Below are 20940 nucleotides of genomic sequence, written 5' to 3'. Positions count from 1 at the left end.
TTTACTTTTAATGATCCACAGTGATTTTGTTTCGTTCTCTCTTTTTCGCAAATTTTTGGGACCTTTATAGTCACTATGCTTCGGATAATATCAGTGTCGCTAGATTTCGCAAAACTCAATGCAGGCCTTCCTCAGAGCTTCTGTGCCCATATTTTCCTTTATCTTATCGTACTTCTCGGACGTCTCAATTATCAGGAGTAAGTCTTTCAGACTGATATATTCCGCAAAACACTGGTAATATCCATCGAATACGGGCTATTTGATTGGGGCAAATCCGTTATAATTCGAGTAAATACTGGCGAGGGAAACTGCACTGAGCAGTAGAGGGCTCCAAGTGTACTGTCGTAAGAGTTGTTGAGGTGCTTTCCATATCTGCCACTGATAATGTTCTTTGTCTTTTCAGTCGTGACACTGGCCAGCGCACAGTTTGTAAGTATGAAGATAGGTCTCAGTTCGCATTTGTTTTATATGCATAGAGTATACTTGCAAATACGCAATCTGTTGATACATATCACAATACACACTAGAGTATATGGCAGTGAACTTTTTTTTTTAAGTCAGGCTTTTGACGTTACACGGAAATGTTTTGTTAACTGAAAACATAGTCACTCATAGCAAAAATTGAATTGCTTCGTAACTGACCACCTGCTGTAAAGACAGCGAATATCAGGCGCTAACTGCAAATAAATCCAACCACAGTACAGGAAGAACGATACATCTAAATAAAACCACAAACTAAACCTTCTTCTGCAAATATCTCTACGGTCGTCCCAAGTTCAACTTCCAGCCTCCACCACCACGTATAAGAAGGGCAACAGCACCATCCTTACATACGCCATCCGCACTGCAGCTGCAGTGTCTAATTAATTAACCAGAGCCTGTATGCTGTTCCTTCCTCTCGACAGCATCGCATCGACATCACGGCTCAAGGAGGTGGCAACAGCGGCAAGCACGACAACGTGCATGTGGGAGGTCGTGCCGAATACGACCTACACCGCTTCAAGAACGGAGCTAAGATTGTAGGCCACGTGGAAGGCAGCCATTCGTTCGGAAAGCACGAGGGACACAAGTGGCCATACCATTCAAGGTTTACGACTCGTCCTGCCAGGTAAACTAGCAAGGACAACAAGGAGCATGTAATTCCTACCGACGCAGAAGCACGTCAATAAACCTTTTCAAATCCAGGGATAGACCCTCTATGTACTCTCTTGATACGCAGGGCATCGCACGCTATGGCCTTTGCGTACGTAAGGTATAGCGTAAGGGATCGCGCAGTGCGCAGAACCACCAACCCTATTCCTTACGTACGCAAAGGCGACAGCGTAAGATATACTAAAACTAACTATTCTATCTGGGAATGAAGGCGGGCAACACGTTAACGACCACCATGTGACAGCGCATTTATTACATTATTTCGTGCGTCTAATTTTCGTTTCGAAAGCCGACGTCGAGGAATCATTTTCTTGTCCTGGTACAATCACACGCAGCAACAAGGGAGTCAACATTCGCTCGTCGTCGCGAGGCTAGCGGACACAGAGATGTCACATTCTCACGGAATTTATTCTACAGGCACAAATCTACGCGCGCACTCGACACAATAAACGATAATAAAGCTACATTGTACTCGTTTCTGTAAACATCGTCGAAACACAAGAAGGGACGCTAAAGCGTATGTTTTTGATGCAGCGAAAAGTTTCATAAAATGCCGGATTAGTGATCGTTGCCATAAGGCATCGCTCTCTCGCTATTAGAGGAGAACTCGTCGAGTTCGAAGCACAGGAGATCATGCAGGACCGTACAAAGAACACCCGCAGTGCTTCTTCGCTTACTGATGGCGGCACCGCTGCTTGCTCGATAATCGTTCGGAGGGTTTCAAACGCGATCCGTGCGCCGTACGACAAATCGAAAGCACTCTGTGACCAAGTGTCCGGGTCGCCATCGCTCGATAGGTTTATGAAGCTGCGCATTTCGAGGATGCAGGACTTCACTTGGCCATATCTCCACTGACTTTCAGGCGTCCAGTCCAACAAGTTCCTGACGAGTTCAACAATTTCCTTGCCTATCTGCACACCGAGTGTTCCCAGACTAAAATAGATGGGAATGCCGCGGTCGTCGAAGACGTAAAATACCGGCGGGCCGTGTAATATGGTTGGAATGAGGATCATTCTAAGACGCGTAACGGCAGCCGGGTAAGGCACAAATTGGTGCCTCCTTATTAAACCCGTCACGTCCGTTGGAAGTTTCCGTCGCATGACTCTCGTCTCGAAACGCCTCAGGGTGAGATACGATGAGAGGAAGTCAGTGTCGTCCAGGGAAAAGGTAGTATAGTCGACTCCCATTGACATATAAAACAAAACATCGTTGTCGTAAGCGCGCATCATTGTCCTGTCTAAAACAGTCTTGATGTCAAACACTGTATTGGCGCCCATCCAATGCAATGCTTTAGACTGAGCGAATGCTTCTATTAATTTTTCGGCCATCTCACTGACTTGCGACGTGCCTTCGGCATAGCCAGAAAGGACACTCGTAAGATAAGGCCCGTTGTAGAACAAAGACCTCTGCGCCACTCTGATGCAGACGGCAGTAGAAGATTGCGGTTCAGTGAGGAAGTCTCGCAAAAGGACGTACTGCAGAACATCAGTTAGCACGTTGACGGATGAATGCATGGCTCTAACCGTCGCGTTCATTTTGTACATATCGAAAAACACTTTGCCGATAAGTCCTGGCCCAGTGACGTACACGTCACTGTATTCGGTTTGATAAAGGTAAGGTGGAGACACTCGATTGATTAGATCGAGAAAATCGTCGACGGAATAACGAGACAATTCGGACGAAAGTTTGTTGAAAGCGACGTGCGTGGATTCCACGTCTCTTGCCTTCTCTCCCATATCGTTGTCCCATCTCCTCTCCTGTTCTATCACCTCACGCGCCATGTCTTCCGTCGCGTTGCCGTTCAGCAACACACTTACGACATCAGTAATGTAATCAGCGCTGCCCGGGTACGAAAGCGGTACCTGCTCAAATAGATCTCGTAACTTGCCACCGATCGTTTGGCCAATCGAGAAATGGAGGTACCTGCGTTTTTCGATTCGCAGGAAGCCTACGCTAAATATTGAGCGAATCCCGCTGTCGAAAGACAGTCTGAAGAGTTCTTGAAAAACCGTTCGAAAGTCCGGTGCGTCGACCAAGGCAGAGACGTTCACTGCAGAGCTAACTGTTCTGACAATATCTTTGAAACTATCAGTAGCATTATTTCGCATAAACATCGTGCAAGCGGAATAGAGCTGGAAAAAAACGTGTATGCCGTTCTGCTGCGGCCGGTCAGAGGTGCGATTCAGGGCTGCAGCGAGTGTGTCGTAGAACATTCCAACGGCGTCATCCAGGAAGCTAGAGCGCCCTCTTCTGGTCCAACTGCGGCAAACGTGCCCGTAAAAGTCATTGCACGGATAGGCGTCTCTGTCAAGTAGTCCGGTCAGAGCGGTGCTGAGACTTAAGCACTCGCGAGTAATACAGCTGACAACAGTGGCTTCCAACTTCTGAGACATGAGGAGTAGTATAGCTAGCGCTCCGAGCACTATCATGCAGAGAACACAGAGAATTAAGCATGCTGCGCATGCTATGATGTTTCTGCGTACCCGTCTGCGTTCGATGTTTTCAGTGTACGCTGTTGATATATCTGTAACAACAAAAACACCGAATTCGAGTCCCCTTACGCGATCTTTTACACTTTCAACAGCGTGTCGATAAATGTCTACGTACTGTTTGGGACACGGTTCTCTAAAATCTCCAGCCCGTGGCCGAGAAGTCCCCTATCGGCGATGTCGCGCACGAAGGAACTCTACCATTACAGTCTCCGAGGTAAGTCCACGAAGCACCACCTGTCGGGAGAGAGTACCATCGCACTATCACTATCATCGCATGCTCAGCGTCGTCTGCTTGGGAGAGCAGTTGAGAGCGGCCTCTACCGGGGAGGGTATTGGTATATAGTTCCTTCGTGCGCGACATCGCCGAAAGGGGATCGGTCCACCACGGGCTGAAGATTTTAGGCAACCGTGTCCCAAACAGTACACCGTGTATTCACACGCACGAGCGACATGCTCGCGGAATACTCTAGTGCTGGTCAACTCAGAAAACTGCATAAAGGGGCAGAAGTTCCGGCGCGTGTTATGTTTAGCAACGGAGGCTGCATCCTTGAGTTTGAGGGACGAAGGGACAAGGGAGACGCAAACGAAACGGGGGTGTGTGTCCCTTCGTCCCTCAAACTCTTCGTCCATTACTTTAATTAGATAATTACGCGCAGCATTCGCACGGTGTACTTCTAACGCGACTTAGATAAACAAAGCCTGATGGCTTATACGACGTGACGTAGTCAGTTAGGGTCCGCCAAAATACCGAACACGACCGTGCTTTCGGAGACGAGCCGCCGTGGGCCGTATGCGCAGCCACTGGAAGCCACAGAAAGCCTGCGTTTGAAACCGTCTGCGGCGATTGGTTGAAGCATACCACGTCCTGACTTTATATGTCCACATGGCGAAAGAGCAATTGGCAGACGACACTATTTATTGCGGACGACGCTGGATATTGCCCGCGAAAAAACATGACGTTGCACGTTCGCGATTACGTGGCAGTATAGAACTGTGGCGTTTTTTTTTTTTTAATCTACTGCTAGAATATTCCGGAGAATGCTGCTCGCGTGAGTATACAGTTTACTTAGGCCTTCAGAACCACGACTTAGGAATCTCAAAAGTGAAGACCTCACCTCTGCCCAGGGCAATGGTTCTTGGAGACGTCTTCAGCAGCATGGACGGCTGCCTGGTCAACTGTTCAGAGCTAACAACTTTCATTTCCTGTAACTCTTCCGAGCCGCCGACACCCTTGACTGCTGCGACTCCTTTGGTGTCTCGTTTTATCTCTGACGGTCGACGTGCCAACTGCTGGTTCTTCCTGGAAACAGGTGGCTTCCCAACACTCTTGAAATCTGAATCAACATTGACGTTCCATTTCCCCTTTTCCAAATTGTCCTTTGCGCGATCCATTGGAAACCTTCCTGCTTCAGATGGAGAAGGGAGCTGTGCAGATGGTGGTGGTGAGCCTGGAGATACGACAGGACTCACCGTCTTCAAGGATTTGTCCTTCACGTAACCAGTGGACACGCCTATGTTGTTTCCACCTTTCTTTTCCAATGGCGTTTTCCTCGCTGGCCTTTTAGGTGCCCCATCTCCCTCGTTGCCTCTGTCACCCGCAGTTTTCCTTTTCACGTCCTTCGTCATTATTTACTCGTCTGGAAATGACGTACACATCTCACACCGCATTAACTGTTCCTTCTTCTTTACCACTGTTTGTTACTACGAGCACAAGCGCGCGGATAACGAGGAATAATAATCGTGGCGATATGGATGTTGTCGGAGAGGTCAAGCATAGGAACAAATAACGTTGACTGCAAGGAGGCCGTTGTTTACAACGTTCCACTATCGTGCGGCAGGACATATGTGGGACTGGTAGATGCTTAAACGATCGCCTTCGTGAACACGCCTTCTTACTGGAGAACACCACGCCCGCTAGACACTTGGCGATACACATTGCAAAACCTGTGGGTGCTCTCCCTGGTTTCAGAGGCAATGTTTGCCAAACAAAGTAGACGTGAGATAGTGGGGGCTTGTATCATATCTAATCATGGGAAGGACGTCCGCGTGAGCCAACCTTCAATCGACTTATCGCCAGAAGAGATTAGCTACCTGTTCGGCAGGCGCTGCAAGACCACCGGACAGGAAGATAATGATTAACAAGCCAGTTTTCCCTGACACTGACCTTGCTTTCTGTCATGTTAAATTCTGTCAGTTGTTGGTAAGCGGTTGTTGCGTGAAGTCTGTCGTCTCTTGCCTCTGGCTGCGTTTCTTCGGTAGTGATTGCAAAGCTGGAAACATCAGGGCTTGATGGACTCTTGGAACTTTGATGAAATCGCGGACTTTGCGGCAAATAAGTTGGATGGTCCAGTGAATGACAAGCTTCGTCAGTCGCTTGACAAAAACCCTGACATAGAGTGTGTACGCTCACCAAAAACTATAAATGGCGATTATGACTTGGATGCAAAACGAGCACTCAGATTTTGGCATCTCGTCTCTGTAGAAGTATAGAGCGATCGTTCTCCGACTTCGAGAATCTGTCAACGGAGAAAAGGCACGCACAGCCTGAGCAAGAAGTCGTTGGAAATGTTCCGGGCCGTGTCCTTCAACGCACGAGAATAGACTGTCGGTTTCGGTAATGCAAAACAAGTTAAAATAATCAAAAGCTAATAAAGGCAGTTTGGAGGTATTCAGAGATGGGTACGTCGTCCCGGAAAGTATCCCGATTTTTTAGCGTCTCTTGTCCCACTTTTGTCCCGATTTCAGTATTCTTTTTTTTTTTTTTCCGCTGATTCCAGCTCTACACATCACCAATCACTTCACAGATCGCAAGACAGTACACGTCACTCTAAAGTAGTTGTGCATAGATGAAAGATGAAAGTCACTGAAAAGGTTAGCCAGCTGTAGGACTCGAACCCACAACTTTTGGATTGCCGGTCCAGGGCTCTACCAATTGAGCTAAGCTAACACACCTCCTCAGCGACTTCCAAGGTGCGTCATCTGAAGGGACAAACCAGCCACTCTCTCTCACTCAACCTCCTTTCACTCTTACATTGTTGCTCACACACACACACATTCATACGACGGGATCGACGCAGGCGGCAACTGATGAACATGAAAGAACTGATGTTCTTAGGCTGGAACAACATAGAAGGGACAAATATGTATTTGTCCCTTCTATGTTGTTCCAGCCTCAAAACATCAGAACACCAGTTCTTTTTGTTCATTAGTTGTGCATATATCAGCAATAAAAGTGTCAACATCCACACACAGCAGCCACCGCTGAAATTCGCGTTACACAACCGTAATCGTCTTGTACTTTTTCTTTTTTATATGTAGCATTATTGGACGACTCCCTCGGAAACTCCTGTGGCCTGCGCCGAAGACTCAGGTCCGACGATAGACGGCGCCACAGGGACAGTGGGCTCGAAGGGTTTATGGCATGGTATTCAACATGATGCCTCCCCTTCTCCCGTATACCTCTGGATCGCGAGGGTCGCTCGAGAACCCGCTGGTGGCTGTCTTTATTCACGCTTTCACTGTTTACAAGCAGAAAGCACAACCGGAAGTTATCTAGAGTTCCCAGCGTCAGTGGCTGCATGTGGCGCCACGCCCTGTTACTACTTTGAGTTAAACCCTTCCGCTCTTTGTAAACAGTGTAAGGGTTTAACTGAAATGAGTGACACGGCGTAGCGCCACATGTAGCCGCTGAAGCTGGGAACCCTGGCCAACTTTCGGATGTGCCTACCGCTTGTAAACAGTGAATAGTCTCAGATCAAGTGATTGCACGGCTGTGAGACGAGGAGTGCCTAGCAAAGCATAGCACCGGTTGAGGTCATCATGAGGCAGCTCCGGGCATTGGAATGCTACGTTATATTATTGCAAGCGAGACTGCGAAGGCGTGGGAGTGACGTCTTGCTTCGTCGTTGCGTTGGCCTTGGCCCGCGGACATGAGCAAAACGATCGTTCTCGGACTTTCCGTGTTGTTGACCGTCGTCTACGCGTTGCCGTAAATCCAGTTAGGGGTGTCGTCATCCCCACAAGTTGCATGTGAATGCTTCAAATCATTAAAATCAACGCCTCTCGAAATACGCGGCAAGAAGATTTAGTGTGATTTATGCATCCTTCACTCGAGGTGCCTGCCATCCAGCAACTGCACGATAATCGAGTTTGAGTTTGATTGTGTGAACGTGACACTCTGAAACGTACATATTCTGTTTGCGAGAGGACTGAACATGCTGAAGTGCACGGGTTATATAGCGTATTTCAGCACTCATAAGTCATTATACTATGCATACGCTAAAGCTAAACCCGTATACACAACGCAGCAGAAACAAACAAAAGATCGGCTCGAAGAAAAAAGTTGTCCTCTAATTCAGGTCGGTGGATCTTATTTATTCACGCCAAACTCCACAGCGCTTTATCCACTCTAGCATAACACCTTAACGCATTGCAGTTTTGCTCTTACGTATGACCCATACCCGCAAAGCATTACGCGCATATTCCTGCATTTTCTTAGCAGTTCAGCGATTGCAAACGCTTTACTCCTTGTTGCATCAGCAGGGAATTTTTTGCACTGTACATAACATACAAAAAAAATCCACGTAGTACAGAACAGATACAGTCGAGAGCCGACCGTGTTTACATCAGCGATACTGTGTTTCGAATTTCGAACGATAATATCGACTTCATGGCGTGCGGTGATCACCCATCATACAGGTCATACCATCGTCGTCCGTCACCGGACTCTTCGTCTAAATATCGCTGGCTATTATGCATGGCTCTGGATTGAAATTTAAATAAACGCAGTCGTACTAAACTATGCAGAGGAATAATTGAAAAGTATATCGAATGCAGGAAGTCTTAGAACAGCACAGAAAAAAGGTCCGCCACAGACATTAGAACACAGAGCACGCCGAAACGTATGAAGAAAACTTCAGCAGGTTCTTTATTCACAAAACAGTTTTGAAATTTTGCACAGAAATGCTATTCGGCCAATCTTTCGCGTATCAAAAGGGAGCACTCTCAATTCTGCAGCAATCCTTTCTCATTGTTGTATGTACTTCTTGGGAAACACTGCGTAATCCAACATTATGACACGACATTTGCTGTGGAGTACATAACTACAGGCGAGCGAGTGCGGTCACCCGCAGACGCATTCTACAGTTGCACGGTCTGCAGGTGGAAATTCAATGTCGCAGCTGGTAGCATGAAAAGATCGGATGTACCCGGAACACATCGGCGAGTAGTGCACTACAATTCAAGCGCAATATACATTTTGGTAGTGGTACCCTGGACTTTGAATACCTCTTCATTCCACTGAAGAATGTTGCAAATGCAAGTGCCACAAAATTAGACACGCTATCAGTGACACGATAAGACAGTGGGTAGCATAATAAATCCTATTCCTAACTCGAGTATTTCGTGAACAGCAAACAAGCCATAATTACAACTGTGACAGTAGTCCACATTGCTCGGAGCGAACAACCAGCTCCGTATCCATAAGGGTAGCGATAACCGCCGTGTCCCATACCGTAGCTGCTACCGTAGCCGGTACCGTAGGGTGAGCCGTATCCACTAGAGTAGCCAGTTCTGTGAACACTACTGCTGATGCGCGTACCGCAGTCGTGCGACCCGCAGTTCTGGCTACCGATGTATTGTTGCAGCCACGGGCGTGAACGCGTTCCATGGGTGAGGATCCTATGTTCGCAGCCTACGGCTCTGGTGGCTCTCTCGTGGCACTTGTCTGCGGACGCTGCAAGACTGAACAATTCAACACACGTTTGTATCGTAACAAAGCACCGGCGTGTGGCTTCTGGCAAACACTGACGAAGATAGGTGTAGAGGTAAGTAGTACATGAAGCCTGCTTCATGGCTTACGGTACTATTCTTTTTGTTTTTTTACTGTTGTTTACACGTTAGGCAAGAGAGGCAAGGCAAGAGCAAGAGAGAGGCAAGAGCACTTTATCAGTTACTTTTTATAGGTAAATATAAAATAGCAGCGTCCGATATGTGGAAACCATCCGTATTCCTAAGAAACATAAGAATTTCAAAGTAAGTATATTTCTGTGCTTACCAACACACTTTCTTGTTGTAGTCGGGACTTCCCTTTGGAATTTTCTTGACTTCATTTTCCAAGTTTGCTTCGCAAGCTGCGGTGTCTTTGGCTGCTCTCGTTTGCATGCAACGTGTGGAACTTATACCTGAACAACAAATAGCGTCAATCAGCGTACGCAGGTCAGAAAAAGGAAACAGATGTTCAACGTTCAAAACTTTACTGTGACGAGAATGTTTCAGAAAAATGTGCAAGACATTAGCCACACTTACTCGACATGCCAGCGCTGTGGCCGCCAGAGTAATAGCCTCGTCCTCCGTAGAGTCCTGACGAAATGCAGCACAGCGGTATGTCACACAAAATGACACACCAACTATACGATTTGCTAAAGGAAATTTGTTCACGCTATGGCAAATTTGTTTAGGAAATTAGTTGACGGGCGGCAGAAGTACTAGGTTTCAGCACAATGTCACGAGGAGGCGTCGTCGAAGGGTTTGGAAGCCAAATGTAAGTGACGCAGGCCCAACGTGTTTTATGTAGCAAGTCTCGAGAATTTTCCGGAAGCATTTCGTATTTTTTGCTGTAGCCCCTTTCTCGATATCGGACAACAACTTTTCAAATAAGAAAAAGTAAACGCGTAGAAGCATTTACTACAGCAGCGTTCAACTTAAGAATAACATGAACTACAGTTCGTCAACCCTAGCGGTGTTACTCCGCCGCAGAAATTAACCTGCTGCGCCACCAGGTGTCTCCTACAGGGCTCTTTTTCGTCTTTGTGTCGTCGCACTACTTGTTGCGACATAGAGTGACGCAGCTAGCTAGTGCAGCCAATAAGAACAAGCGCAGTCCAGGACTTAAAGGTACCGTTCTTATGTTGAACACGACCGTAGTTACGGAGACAATATACTATGATATAGATGGGTAGAAATCCAGCGAACCGGTAGAGATGTAGGAAGGGAGTTGCCTCAGGACAGAAGCCGCCGATATTTCGAACAGAGACTGTTCTTCTTCTGGGCACCGTCCTCATCATTGGCATGGTATTTAAAGGGTTAGGTGTGACGTGTTTAAAGGTTCATGCGAATTGTGGGTCAACAGCCCGGAGGGAAGAAAGGTTCCGTACGGGCGTCTACGCCTGGAGCGAATGGCTGCTTTGTTAGAGTGTGGAGGGGATTATGTGAACGTAGTGATCTAGGCTACAGCTACAGGCTCCCTTCCAACATACTATAATAGTTCGATCACATGAACACAGGTACTTACCTGTCCCCAGGCCTGTGCCCAACATGCCTGTACCCATCAGACCCATTCCTGGATATCCCGAGCCATAAGATCCTCTGCTTACCTGCGTTTCTAAGGCAATGGAAGCGCCAAGCAAAATGTAGAACAAAATGGCTGATGGCGACAAGAACAGGTTCAATAAGTACATAGAGGCTATTAAATATCAGACGCCTATACCTGAGGAGCCTGATCGATGAGAGCCCGAGTAATAGGAGCCTCGGTCTAGATGCGATGCTGAAAGTGAGATAAGATAAGAAATATCTCATATTGTTATAAAATGCACAGTTTTTTACTCCTGTTCAGATTTATTTTCGCAGAGGTGTGCCAAGAGAGATGGAATTTAGCACTATATAGGCTATGGCCAAAGGCAAGCCGAAGACTGCACAATGCATCTGTTCTACAACTAGGTGTATTTTGATGCACAAGCACCAGAGGCTGTGTACTTTAAGTTGCTACTTGTATAGTAGAATGTAAACGGATAGAAAGAAAACGTACAGACGCAAACAGTAGATAAGCACAATGCAATCGAAATCTCCATTCACCTTGCATTTACCAAGCGGTACCGTCTGTGCGTTGATTTTCTTATTATTTTTTTGTCTGTTCACAGTTCAACAATTGGTGACACACATAACAACTTGCTCCAGCCTAAATAGCTGCAGACCTCTACTCGTACTGTACACAAGGTGCAAACTTATCGGTGAGCTAAGTTACGATGAGTGCGTGATCCATGTTATCACTATGTGGGTGAGAAATTCAAAACAGAGATAACTAAATGAAGTGTGATAGCTTACGTTGTCGACCCAAGACGTGGGTCCCAGCGTTAAAATGCTTATCGGGCGGAGCTATCGAATCAATAACCATACATGGACAAATGTGAGAGTAATACACCTTAAGACATTCCAGTATCTCAACTATATGTAACGCAAAGTTGTTCACATTACCTCCACCTCCCCATCCAAGTGGTCTTGCGTAGTACTCTGATATCCTGTCCCTCTGAGGCGTTGCTGCAACGTACAAAGGACTAAAGAAGTACACATAAAATACGCCAGTATAGTAAAAAGACTAAGGAGCGATGTTCACGCGGAGAATAAAAGTTTATTCAGCATTTTCTTTTTGTTTTCATTGTTTGGTTTTCGCTTTGTTACGCATATTTTTGAGACAAGACGTCTCTTCTTGCGAACGGAGTCCCCAAGTCATCGAAGGAGAGCAGTATGTGGCGCCATATCTCTATCAGCGATACCTCTTTTTCTTCTATAGTGCACGTATTCACACCAGCGACATCTCCACAGAATATTCTAATGGCATCTCGCGGAACAGAAGTTACGCCACGTGCTGTATTGCACATTCACACGGTGCTAGGATATCGGGAGTGGTGTACCACATCACTGACATCTCATGAGGACATCTCGTACCAAGACATCTCATACCAAGACAACTCATACCAAGACAACTCATACCAAGACATCTCATGCCACACTCATCTCATTCCAATTCAAGATGTGTAGCAGAAAGACCATATGAGGAAGAAAATATCACGGAATGTGACTTATAGTGAAGGAAATTTACGAATCCCACAAATAACATTTACTGAATCACATTGGAGGGTCGTTGAAGTGCACTACAAGGAAAATAAGGAGTTTTGAAAAGAAACCGAATGGAAATTGTCCCACATTTCCGTCGTCGTGTAGTATGTTAAGAGTAAGTAAGTTAAGTTAAGTGTATTTGAGTTTGGTGAACGGCCTCAACCCGTATCCAGGCTCTTCACAATGCTATCCCCAGAACGTCCATTGGCACGCTTCTCCAGCCGTTGATTTCGTGATCTCTTTTTAATTCCTGAATTGAACTGAATTTTAGATGTCAACTAGGTGACATTTAACATGGCTCAAAGCCCTGTCTCCTTCGTCAAGCTATCCATAAGGAGCCATCATGCAAAATGCGTTGAGTATGCGTTTGACAATGCAGAGTGATTAACAACGCGGAGTGGGCCAGTTAAGAAGGATGAGTATTGACTATTGAGTATGAGTATAAATGAGTTCAATTGATTTGTCCTGGTATGAGTTGTCTTGGTATAAGTTGTCCCGGTACGAGTTGTCCGGGTATGAGTTGAGTTCGGTACGAGTTGTCTGGTATGAGTTGTCCTCGTATGAGTTGCCTTCGTCTGCTGCGAAATGTGTCCCGACTGCGCTGCGGGATAGTCATCAACGGTTAGCAGTGGCAACGCCACCTATATAAATAGAGAAGGCCTGCTTATTGCCTCCTCTCCCTCCTTGGCTACGTGGACAAATAAAGTCAGAATTCGTCTGCTACCGCGTGTCGCCGTTCTGCGAATTCAAGAACTCGCAAATGATTGCAGTTAACTTGGAACCTGTAGACCGGAATCTGTAGACAAAAAGTGCAACACGCTTTCCAGAAAATCAGTCTTGAGAAAGATATGGGACCGTTTTGCGCTTTATTTTAAAGATTTCCCATTTGACACGCGGGGCCGTTCAAACACTACTCGCAGACGACGGTGGTTCGTCTCCATGGCTACGACCGCTGAAAGCACGTTCGTGATTGGCTACCGCCGTTGAAAACCCGATTCTGATTGGCTGACTCGAAGTTCTTACGTCATGTCGACGAGTAAGCAGGCTTTCTATATCTAGGTGATGTTGGCAGTGCACGGAAAGATATGACGTTTATCGCATCTTCCGTTGGAGTATTCTGGGGGATGTCGCTCGCATGAACGTACGCGAACGGGACACCGAAGTTCTAGGTACATTTCTCAGGTACAAAATGGCTGGTCTTACGTTGTCTACCCATCGGATGAGTCTTCTCGTAATAGTTATTCCATGGTCTGTCCTTTCGTGGCGGATCTAGCGATACAAAATCCTAATAAGGTTTTCTGAGGTCTGGGATACTTCTTTTTTCTTCTTTTTTTGTGTGTGTGTGTGCAAACTACACGTGATTAAAAGCTTGCGTGCAAGATGTGTGATGGTATGTCGCCTGCTGTTAGATTTTGAAGTGCGATTATGTCACATTGCAAAGAACATTTTCAAAGAAATGTAAAAGTGACGACGAAAAAGAACTGTTCTACGACGCCTGCTGCGTGTGTTATGTAAATATTACGTGTTATTCTGCTTTTCTTCATATAGTCTATCGATAACCATGAAGCAGAATTGTTCATCTACTTCATCTACGATCATGCTCCTTCTGTGTCGTGCCGGACATGTAGCCAATGATTGCAGATGTGCATCTAAGGTGCTTGTGCGCTGTTTGTGATTGACTGTGTGGTGGGTATCCACGACACGATTTATTACCTGGTGCGCCCCATCCGTGTCTGTTATGAAAATAATCCGCAGCTTTGTCCCTCTGTAGCACAGCTGTTATAAGTAGAGCACAGGTGAATATACGCTTACAATTCACGAAATATTCGCACAATCCTGCACAGAAATAGCTGAAAATGTACGCGAAAAATTACTCGAACGAACATTCCTGTTCCCGCGGAATAGTTACATTGCCACTGGGAAAGTACATCGTTCAAGCGAAAAGAAGGTACGTGCGGTAGAAAGGGTGTCGCACGTCTTGGGCCTACTTCACAGCGATCTGTGTCAGCATACGCCGAAGGAATGTAGTGGTAAGATAGGACTACCCGCCAAAAACTTGTGATACCGACAAGTGGGATGTTTTTCCCTTCCCCCGGGAAGGAAGAATTGCGCGGTTTGCGCTCGGAGGGATTTGATTGTATCTGGTGTGCAGGATACCTTGCTCAGCTGGAACGCTAAGTACTGAAATCATGTAAGCGAACAAACGTATGTTGGTTGCTTCCTGGCTTTGGAACCAACGGGAGTATCTAGCTCTGTGCTTGTGGGGCTGGCTCAAGATGTGTCAGTAAATTTGTACGTTCGCCATCAAATGCAGCGTGTTCATGTTCCTTGAGGCTGCGGCCGTGTTTAGGGACAGGCCCCTACACGCGTGGGAATAATACCCCTGTCACACGGGCATTTTCGATCCTGCTCGACCGAACCTGCTTGAACCCAATGCAGATCGGATGGTGCTACACGGCCACTTCCAAGCAGGATCGAACTTTGATCCTGCTTGACTCAAGACAGTTCCCATAACAGGATTGAGAATTTCAAGACGGCTCGACGGCCGCCATTTGCATCCCCGACCCCGGTGAACTGTCATAACTTAAGACGGACATGCGCGCGAAGCTACAAATGATGCTTACATCGGTATACGATAAAACCACTAATATCGCTGTTATATAGGAAACGCGAAATTAATGAGTTTCGTTTATTCATTTACCTATATTCTCGACACCGTCAACCATTCAATGCGCATTGAAAGTGGCCGTGTAGCAGCGTCAAAACTCGAGCGTGCTCGGGAAGTTCGATGCAAATCGGATTCGAGAAGGATCGAAATGCCCGTGTGACAGGGGTATTAGTTCGGAATTCCCACATTTTGGCGCCCAACGTGGGGCAATACCTGTCAAGCCGTTCGCCCAGGGAACACGAACAAGTTATTGTTAGCGGTTGTCGCTAGCGTGTTTTCCCTGGCTTATTTGTCCGGACGTGGCCAAAGTTCGGTATACGGGTGTAGAGGACGGTGGTATCCCTCTACATGAGTCCTGACCGGCGATGATGGAATGTCCCAGCGGGCAGATGGTCGTGGCCTCACGCTAGGACGGTGCCGGTAGAACTGTCGTGCCAGAGCCGTAGCGCGTGGCAGCAGAGGCACGTCTTCGTCATCACACACGGGCCGCCACATCACTCCCCCCCTCAGACGCGGAGCGGTGTAGAGCTAGCGGTGTAGAGCTAGCGGTTGGGGTCCGCGTTGATACATGAAGTGGAGGAAGACGGGCGACACGTAGTACAGGGACGACTTGTTCAGAAATCGCAGTAGCAGCAGAATGGTTGGTGCGGGCAAGCGCTGACCGGGCGGGTTCCAGGGGCGGTGTGAGGGCAGGTATGCCGAAGTAATTCAGAGAGAGGCGACAGAACCGCGACCGGTTCGTGAGCGCTGGGCTCGTAGTGTTGTCGCCAAGGGGACTGCGGGGAGGACCATCGTGAAGCACGGGGAGACCGGGAGTAAAACTCACTGTGGCCTCCGTGCGTGTCCCCGGTGGAATGTTGGTCCCGGAGCCTCTTGACCGCATCTAGACGAGCTGCCAGTGTTTTGTATGGAAGCCTGGTGGGAAGGCGAGGCGGGCAGGGTTCCTTGACCGCTGGCGTAGCAGATACGGGTGGCGCGGTCGACAGCGGCGTACCGCGACCGGTACAGGAGCGTGATGCTCGGGAAGGTGCCGCTGGTGGAAGCCCGAGGAGTGCCATCGTGAAGCGTGTGGCGACGTGACGCAGAGTGCGAGACCATGGCGACGTGATCTGGGTAGATGGGTAAGGTGGGTAGGACCATGGTGTGGCGCGGTCGGGCGTTGCGATGCGTAGAGCCGCGGTGAATTGACGTCGTCGCCTAGCGGTTCCTCGGTAGAACGTTGCACCGTACCTTCGGAGGTGGGCTTGCAGTAATTTGGGATGGTGCTTGGCCGAATTATGCCGAACATGGTGTTCATAGTTCGGGTCACCAAATGTAGAGGACGGTGGTATCCCTCTACATGAGTCCTGACCGGCGATGATGGAATGTCCCAGCGGGCAGATGGTCGTGGCCTCACGCTAGGACGGTGCCGGTAGAACTGTCGTGCCAGAGCCGTAGCGCGTGGCAGCAGAGGCACGTCTTCGTCATCACACACGGGCCGCCACATCACTCCCCCCCTCAGACGACGTGCCTCTGCTGCCACGCGCTACGGCTCCTGGAGATGGAAGGCCAGCAAAATCCAGAATACGGTCCGCCATCTTCGCCAAGTCATCCAGGCGGGAATTTTCGCCGGCGGCCAGGATCATGCGGACATTGTGGGGCAAACGTTGTAGGAAGAGTTCGCGTAGTAGTGAGTCGTCCGTGGTAGGGTTGCCGGCGAGGTCGCGCATGCGGCGTAGGAGCTGGGTGGGCCGTCGATCGCCGAGCTCTTCCCTGTTCAGAAGCTGCTGCAATCGCCGCTCCTCCGAAGCAGATGTACGGCGAATTAACTCGTCCCTTAAGGTGTCGTAGGGCAACTCGGGGTGAGGGTGGATTATTAGGTCACGGACTTCCGCCGCAGCTTCGGGAGGAAGGTTTGCGATGGCATAGCCAAACCTTGAGGCTTGAGAAGTGACGCGGCGTCCGTCGAAGAGAACCTCCGCCTGCGCGAACCACAGCTGAGGATCGGAGATGGAGAAAGGCGGCAGGCGGAGCGGTGCCACAGAAGCCTCGAGCGGTGGAAGTGGCGGTGGCCGGCTGGGAGGCGAAGAGCTGGTGGACCGTATTCTGGATTTTGCTGGCCTTCCATCTCCAGGAGCCGTAGCGCGTGGCAGCAGAGGCACGTCTTCGTCATCACACACGGGCCGCCACACGGGCAATCCCGCCAAATGTGTCCGTGTTTCCCGCACACGTTGCATCGTGGTGGTCCACCGACGTTGATCCCGTTGGGCCTCGGCGGGGTTGTCCCCTCAGACTGAACGTTGCGCCGGTGCCCTGGCGTTCCGTAATGCTCATTACCGGTTTATCTTGACCTTGAAGTCTCCTCAACAAGCCTCGCATGATTCCTTTGCTCGCACGCAGAAGGATCCAGGCAGACTCATACTAACTTAAATACTCTACTCAAGTTACTCTATCTTAAATAGTCCATAATGTAGCACAGTGAAGTCCGGCTATAGCCAGTAAAGTGTCTCTCGAGGTTTCGATATTGGTTACGAATAATTCAATAGTTATGATAGTTAATCAAACCGCGGTCGCGAGCCATTGTGCATGTGTACCGCCTCTTGTATCCGCTCGGCAGCATATGCTGGCACACCTCACATGTCACGTGTACCGCAGCTTTAGCCGTGAAACACATCATGTCATCATTATCACCAGCGTCGAGCATCTGGTGTTGTTACAAACTTCGGTTTTGTATATATTGCCACGACCCCGTGTTCCTTTAACGTCGTAACTCTGTAGCAATGAAGTAAGTGACCGCCAGCGCATGGCAAACTCACCGTGTCGATAATGTGTCTAGGAACTTCAGATAGTATGTCTAATACCTGCTCCAGCACCTTCTATATGGTGTTGCCTTTCTTCCTTCGAGGTGAAATTTACGAATGAAACCAGGTGAATGAAATTGACGGGACAATGCTCAGTTCGAGACTGATACTGTTTTGCGATACTATAAGCCGGCAAATAAAGCGTTAGAAAGTGTTCGACTACTTGCCCTCCCTGTTGGTTCACCCGTGACCACACCCATGCGCCACAACTGTTTCCTCGCGGAAGAAACGACATCCCTTCATTAAGTATGTAGAAAATGCGGGATTATGTGCCCTTCTCATCTGACAACACCGTATAATATCTTGTTACGACTCAGGTAGAAATGTATATTGTTTGCCTTTCGTCCTCGCTACACGTTTTCGCCCAAGCTCAGGTTTCAACTTGTAAGTAGAAATGTGTCCATGTAATATGCATGGTCGGCTTTGTCCCCGTACCTGTTGTGAATGTTACTCGGGGTAGTAAACTGCAAGGCGGAAAGACAATGCGTGACAAGAGCGTGTCCATCACGTGTTGCGCAGCCTTTTGTTTCGTCAGCTTTGACAAGAGATGTTTCCGCATGTGCTTGACATACAGGAACACAGTATCTGGGACATGCACGAGATGCACACAAGATTACCTTCTCAAGGTCACAGAATAAATAAATACATTTTTCTTCGAGTGCTGAGTGTGAATGATTCCTTCTTTTATTTCTTTTATTTTGTATTTGTAAGAAGTGATGTTTCATTTTTTACATGTATAATATTTTTTTTTTCACTCAAGGTGAAGCTTGCTTTAATTAGCTTTACTAGTTTAGGCTAGTAAGTAATGTCACACCAACTACCCCAACTTAGCACTTTGGTATATTTCATCAGCTTCCCTTGCATAAGTCTACTAGCATTATACGCCTGTAGTACCTCATGAAAATTGATAAGGCAAATCACTAGAGGGCACCGCCATTTGCTGATAAGCAGGAGCAACTTTCCGTTGAAGACGTTACTAATCTGGTGGAGGTTGAGGAGAGCACTGCGACTGAATACGAGAATTAGGATGGCATTCTTATAACACGAGATATACTCAGGATAACACAAGAAAAACGTACGTATGACCTCATTTTGTCCCTTTCCATTTCGTCACCATGATTCCGTGTCAAGAGGTCGTGCGTCCGTGCAAAAGGTATCGCACTCAGTCTAGGGAACGTAAAGGTTTTCGAGCGAAATTTCACCATTCCGCTTTGCATTGATTTCATTGTGTACCACTCCACTTGGGAAGAGGCCTGCCTGCCGATGGAGCGGCATGTTTTTCGCGGAATATTGTACATTGTCTGGGTAGACTTCACGGAGAAGTGTTCCGGCGTTTGTCCTAAGTCCTCTCTCGCTAGTATTATTACCGTAATTTCCGCAGTATAACGGACGTGTTATACTGCGGAATTTGACCCCTGGGTCCCATCTGCGCAACATACGACGGTGCACGCTACACGTGGTATACTTTTTCTAACGGCAGCAAGCTTCGATTCATAGGTTCAGGGTTCCCGGATGAAGGCGCCAACAACTCTGTGGCAGCGTGCAAGTCTCCGTCTTCCGCGAGGGACGAGCTGAGATTTCGGCGCACGATAAACTGTGGCGTCGCTCATGGTCATGAGTGTTATCATGAGTGTTGCCATACCATTCTGCCAGGAATTATTATCATGCGATAATTCAGCTCAACGTGTTACCTTCTTGTTTGCTGAGCATAGATAAAAACTAACTGAAGTCGTGTCACGGCACTTTTACTTCAAAAGTCAGATTTTCGGTCCGTGGGCGTTATCGGCTGGAAATTGCGGTACTTTCGATTACATATCACACAGGATAATGGCTTAGATGGACAAGAAATGGTGAGCCTACCCAAGCAGCACAATGTACTGAAAGTCGAGTGCAATAGGGATGGACAGGTAGGTGGAAGACCTTGAACAGGCTCGTGAAACTAAAGAACATTGATAAGACACATATACCGTCCACCCCTATTGCACTCGACTTTCAGTACATTGTGCTGCTTGGGTAAGAGGCACCGTCCTTGTGACGGAACCTTCAAATCATCGTAACCAGATGAAGAATTCAATATTAGAAGGTACGGTGCCGAGCTAGGTGAGTGATCATCCGTGATTGTGTCATTTACCCTGCGAAACAGCCAACAATCGATAAAAATCACTCACCCAATAATGGACACATCAGAATGACGACCGCGAACTTTACGCCCATTTTGCGTTCCCTGCGTCTTCCTCGGGGCAACTTACACAGCCCGCTGCGGGAATCTGGGCCCTACGATGATCCACGCAAGGGGGCCGGAGAACATGATGGCAGTGGTTCGATCCTAAGGCATATTGTTAAGGAGCTTTCCCTCTCCTCTTCGATGCCCTGACGCTCATTTCATTTACTTCTCATGGTCGCCCCGCTGTCACAGTACAATAGGTGCGACAGATTAGTGGGTCGAACTGTCGCTGTCTAGTCTGCGTTCAGCTCGTGCATGCTACGCAATCATTCTTTGCGTATGTAGGTTACGTGCAAAAGTATGGTTGCGTTTATGGGCCAGCAGTTTTCACACATTCGTAATAGATGTTAGATGTAGATGTAGACGTAGATGTTCTGAAGTTCTGCTTTTTCGGCCTACGCTTCTAGTCCGCCAGACTGCAACTGCTCCCCATTTTAGTTCCCCGACGCTGAGATTTACTCTCCAACACCGCAAATAGTCCCCATGCTTGGGGTAAACCTTCATGCGCCTAGTGGCCAATAGAACGAATGGTTGTGGCTACCCCCTTACTCTTTTCGTTTTCTAAAATGGGGACGCAAAAATTTTAAAAATACAGCATGAACCTGTGCCACAGTCACGAGATTTCTTGGGCTGTCCGGGGGAGGCAACGTTTTGAATTATTTTAAATCGCAG

At 47.9% G+C, this 20940-nt stretch overlaps 2 protein-coding genes across 6 annotated transcripts; both read right to left on the bottom strand.

Annotated features, from left to right (window-relative positions):
- Nucleotides 1-665: 665 nt before the first annotated feature.
- LOC135401431 (uncharacterized) lies at nt 666-5581 on the bottom strand. The gene is made up of 2 exons (XM_064633844.1): nt 4760-5581; nt 666-3676 (listed from the first exon to the last, which is right to left on the bottom strand). Exons 1-2 carry the CDS (start codon nt 5268-5270, stop codon nt 1614-1616), a joined length of 2574 nt encoding a protein of 857 aa, XP_064489914.1. The 5' UTR covers nt 5271-5581; the 3' UTR covers nt 666-1613.
- A 2972-nt stretch (nt 5582-8553) lies between these two features.
- Nucleotides 8554-20397, bottom strand: LOC135401430 (uncharacterized). Of its 5 annotated transcripts, XM_064633839.1 has the most exons (10): nt 20213-20397; nt 14250-14312; nt 13740-13805; nt 11895-11957; nt 11745-11795; nt 11131-11187; nt 10936-11025; nt 9951-10004; nt 9700-9826; nt 8554-9386 (listed from the first exon to the last, which is right to left on the bottom strand). In XM_064633839.1, the coding sequence occupies exons 1-10, from the start codon at nt 20256-20258 to the stop codon at nt 9032-9034; spliced, it is 972 nt and encodes a 323-aa protein (XP_064489909.1). In that variant the 5' UTR covers nt 20259-20397; the 3' UTR covers nt 8554-9031. The 5 variants fall into 5 exon arrangements, with proteins under 5 accessions (XP_064489909.1, XP_064489911.1, XP_064489910.1 ...); XM_064633841.1 differs by lacking the exon at nt 9951-10004; XM_064633840.1 differs by lacking the exon at nt 11745-11795.
- Between the last annotated feature and the right edge of the window lie 543 nt (nt 20398-20940).

This window comes from Ornithodoros turicata, chromosome 7 (assembly GCF_037126465.1).
Source record: "Ornithodoros turicata isolate Travis chromosome 7, ASM3712646v1, whole genome shotgun sequence".
Lineage (NCBI taxonomy): Eukaryota > Metazoa > Arthropoda > Arachnida > Ixodida > Argasidae > Ornithodoros > Ornithodoros turicata.
This window is presented reverse-complemented; position numbering and strand designations above follow the sequence as displayed.

Excerpts from the sequence above, each read along its gene's own strand:
- LOC135401430 (XM_064633839.1), bottom strand. The coding sequence starts at position 20,258 with ATGGGCGTAAAGTTCGCGGTCGTCATTCTGATGTGTCCATTATTGG. Across the intron at positions 11,958-13,739 it reads TCATCCGATGGGTAGACAAC|CAACGCCTCAGAGGGACAGG; the intron begins GTAAGACCAGCC and ends TGTACGTTGCAG. Across the intron at positions 9,387-9,699 it reads TACAACAAGAAAGTGTGTTG|TCTTGCAGCGTCCGCAGACA; the intron begins GTAAGCACAGAA and ends TGAATTGTTCAG.
- LOC135401431 (XM_064633844.1), bottom strand. The coding sequence starts at position 5,270 with ATGACGAAGGACGTGAAAAGGAAAACTGCGGGTGACAGAGGCAACGAG. Across the intron at positions 3,677-4,759 it reads AACCATTGCCCTGGGCAGAG|ATATATCAACAGCGTACACT; the intron begins GTGAGGTCTTCA and ends TTGTTGTTACAG.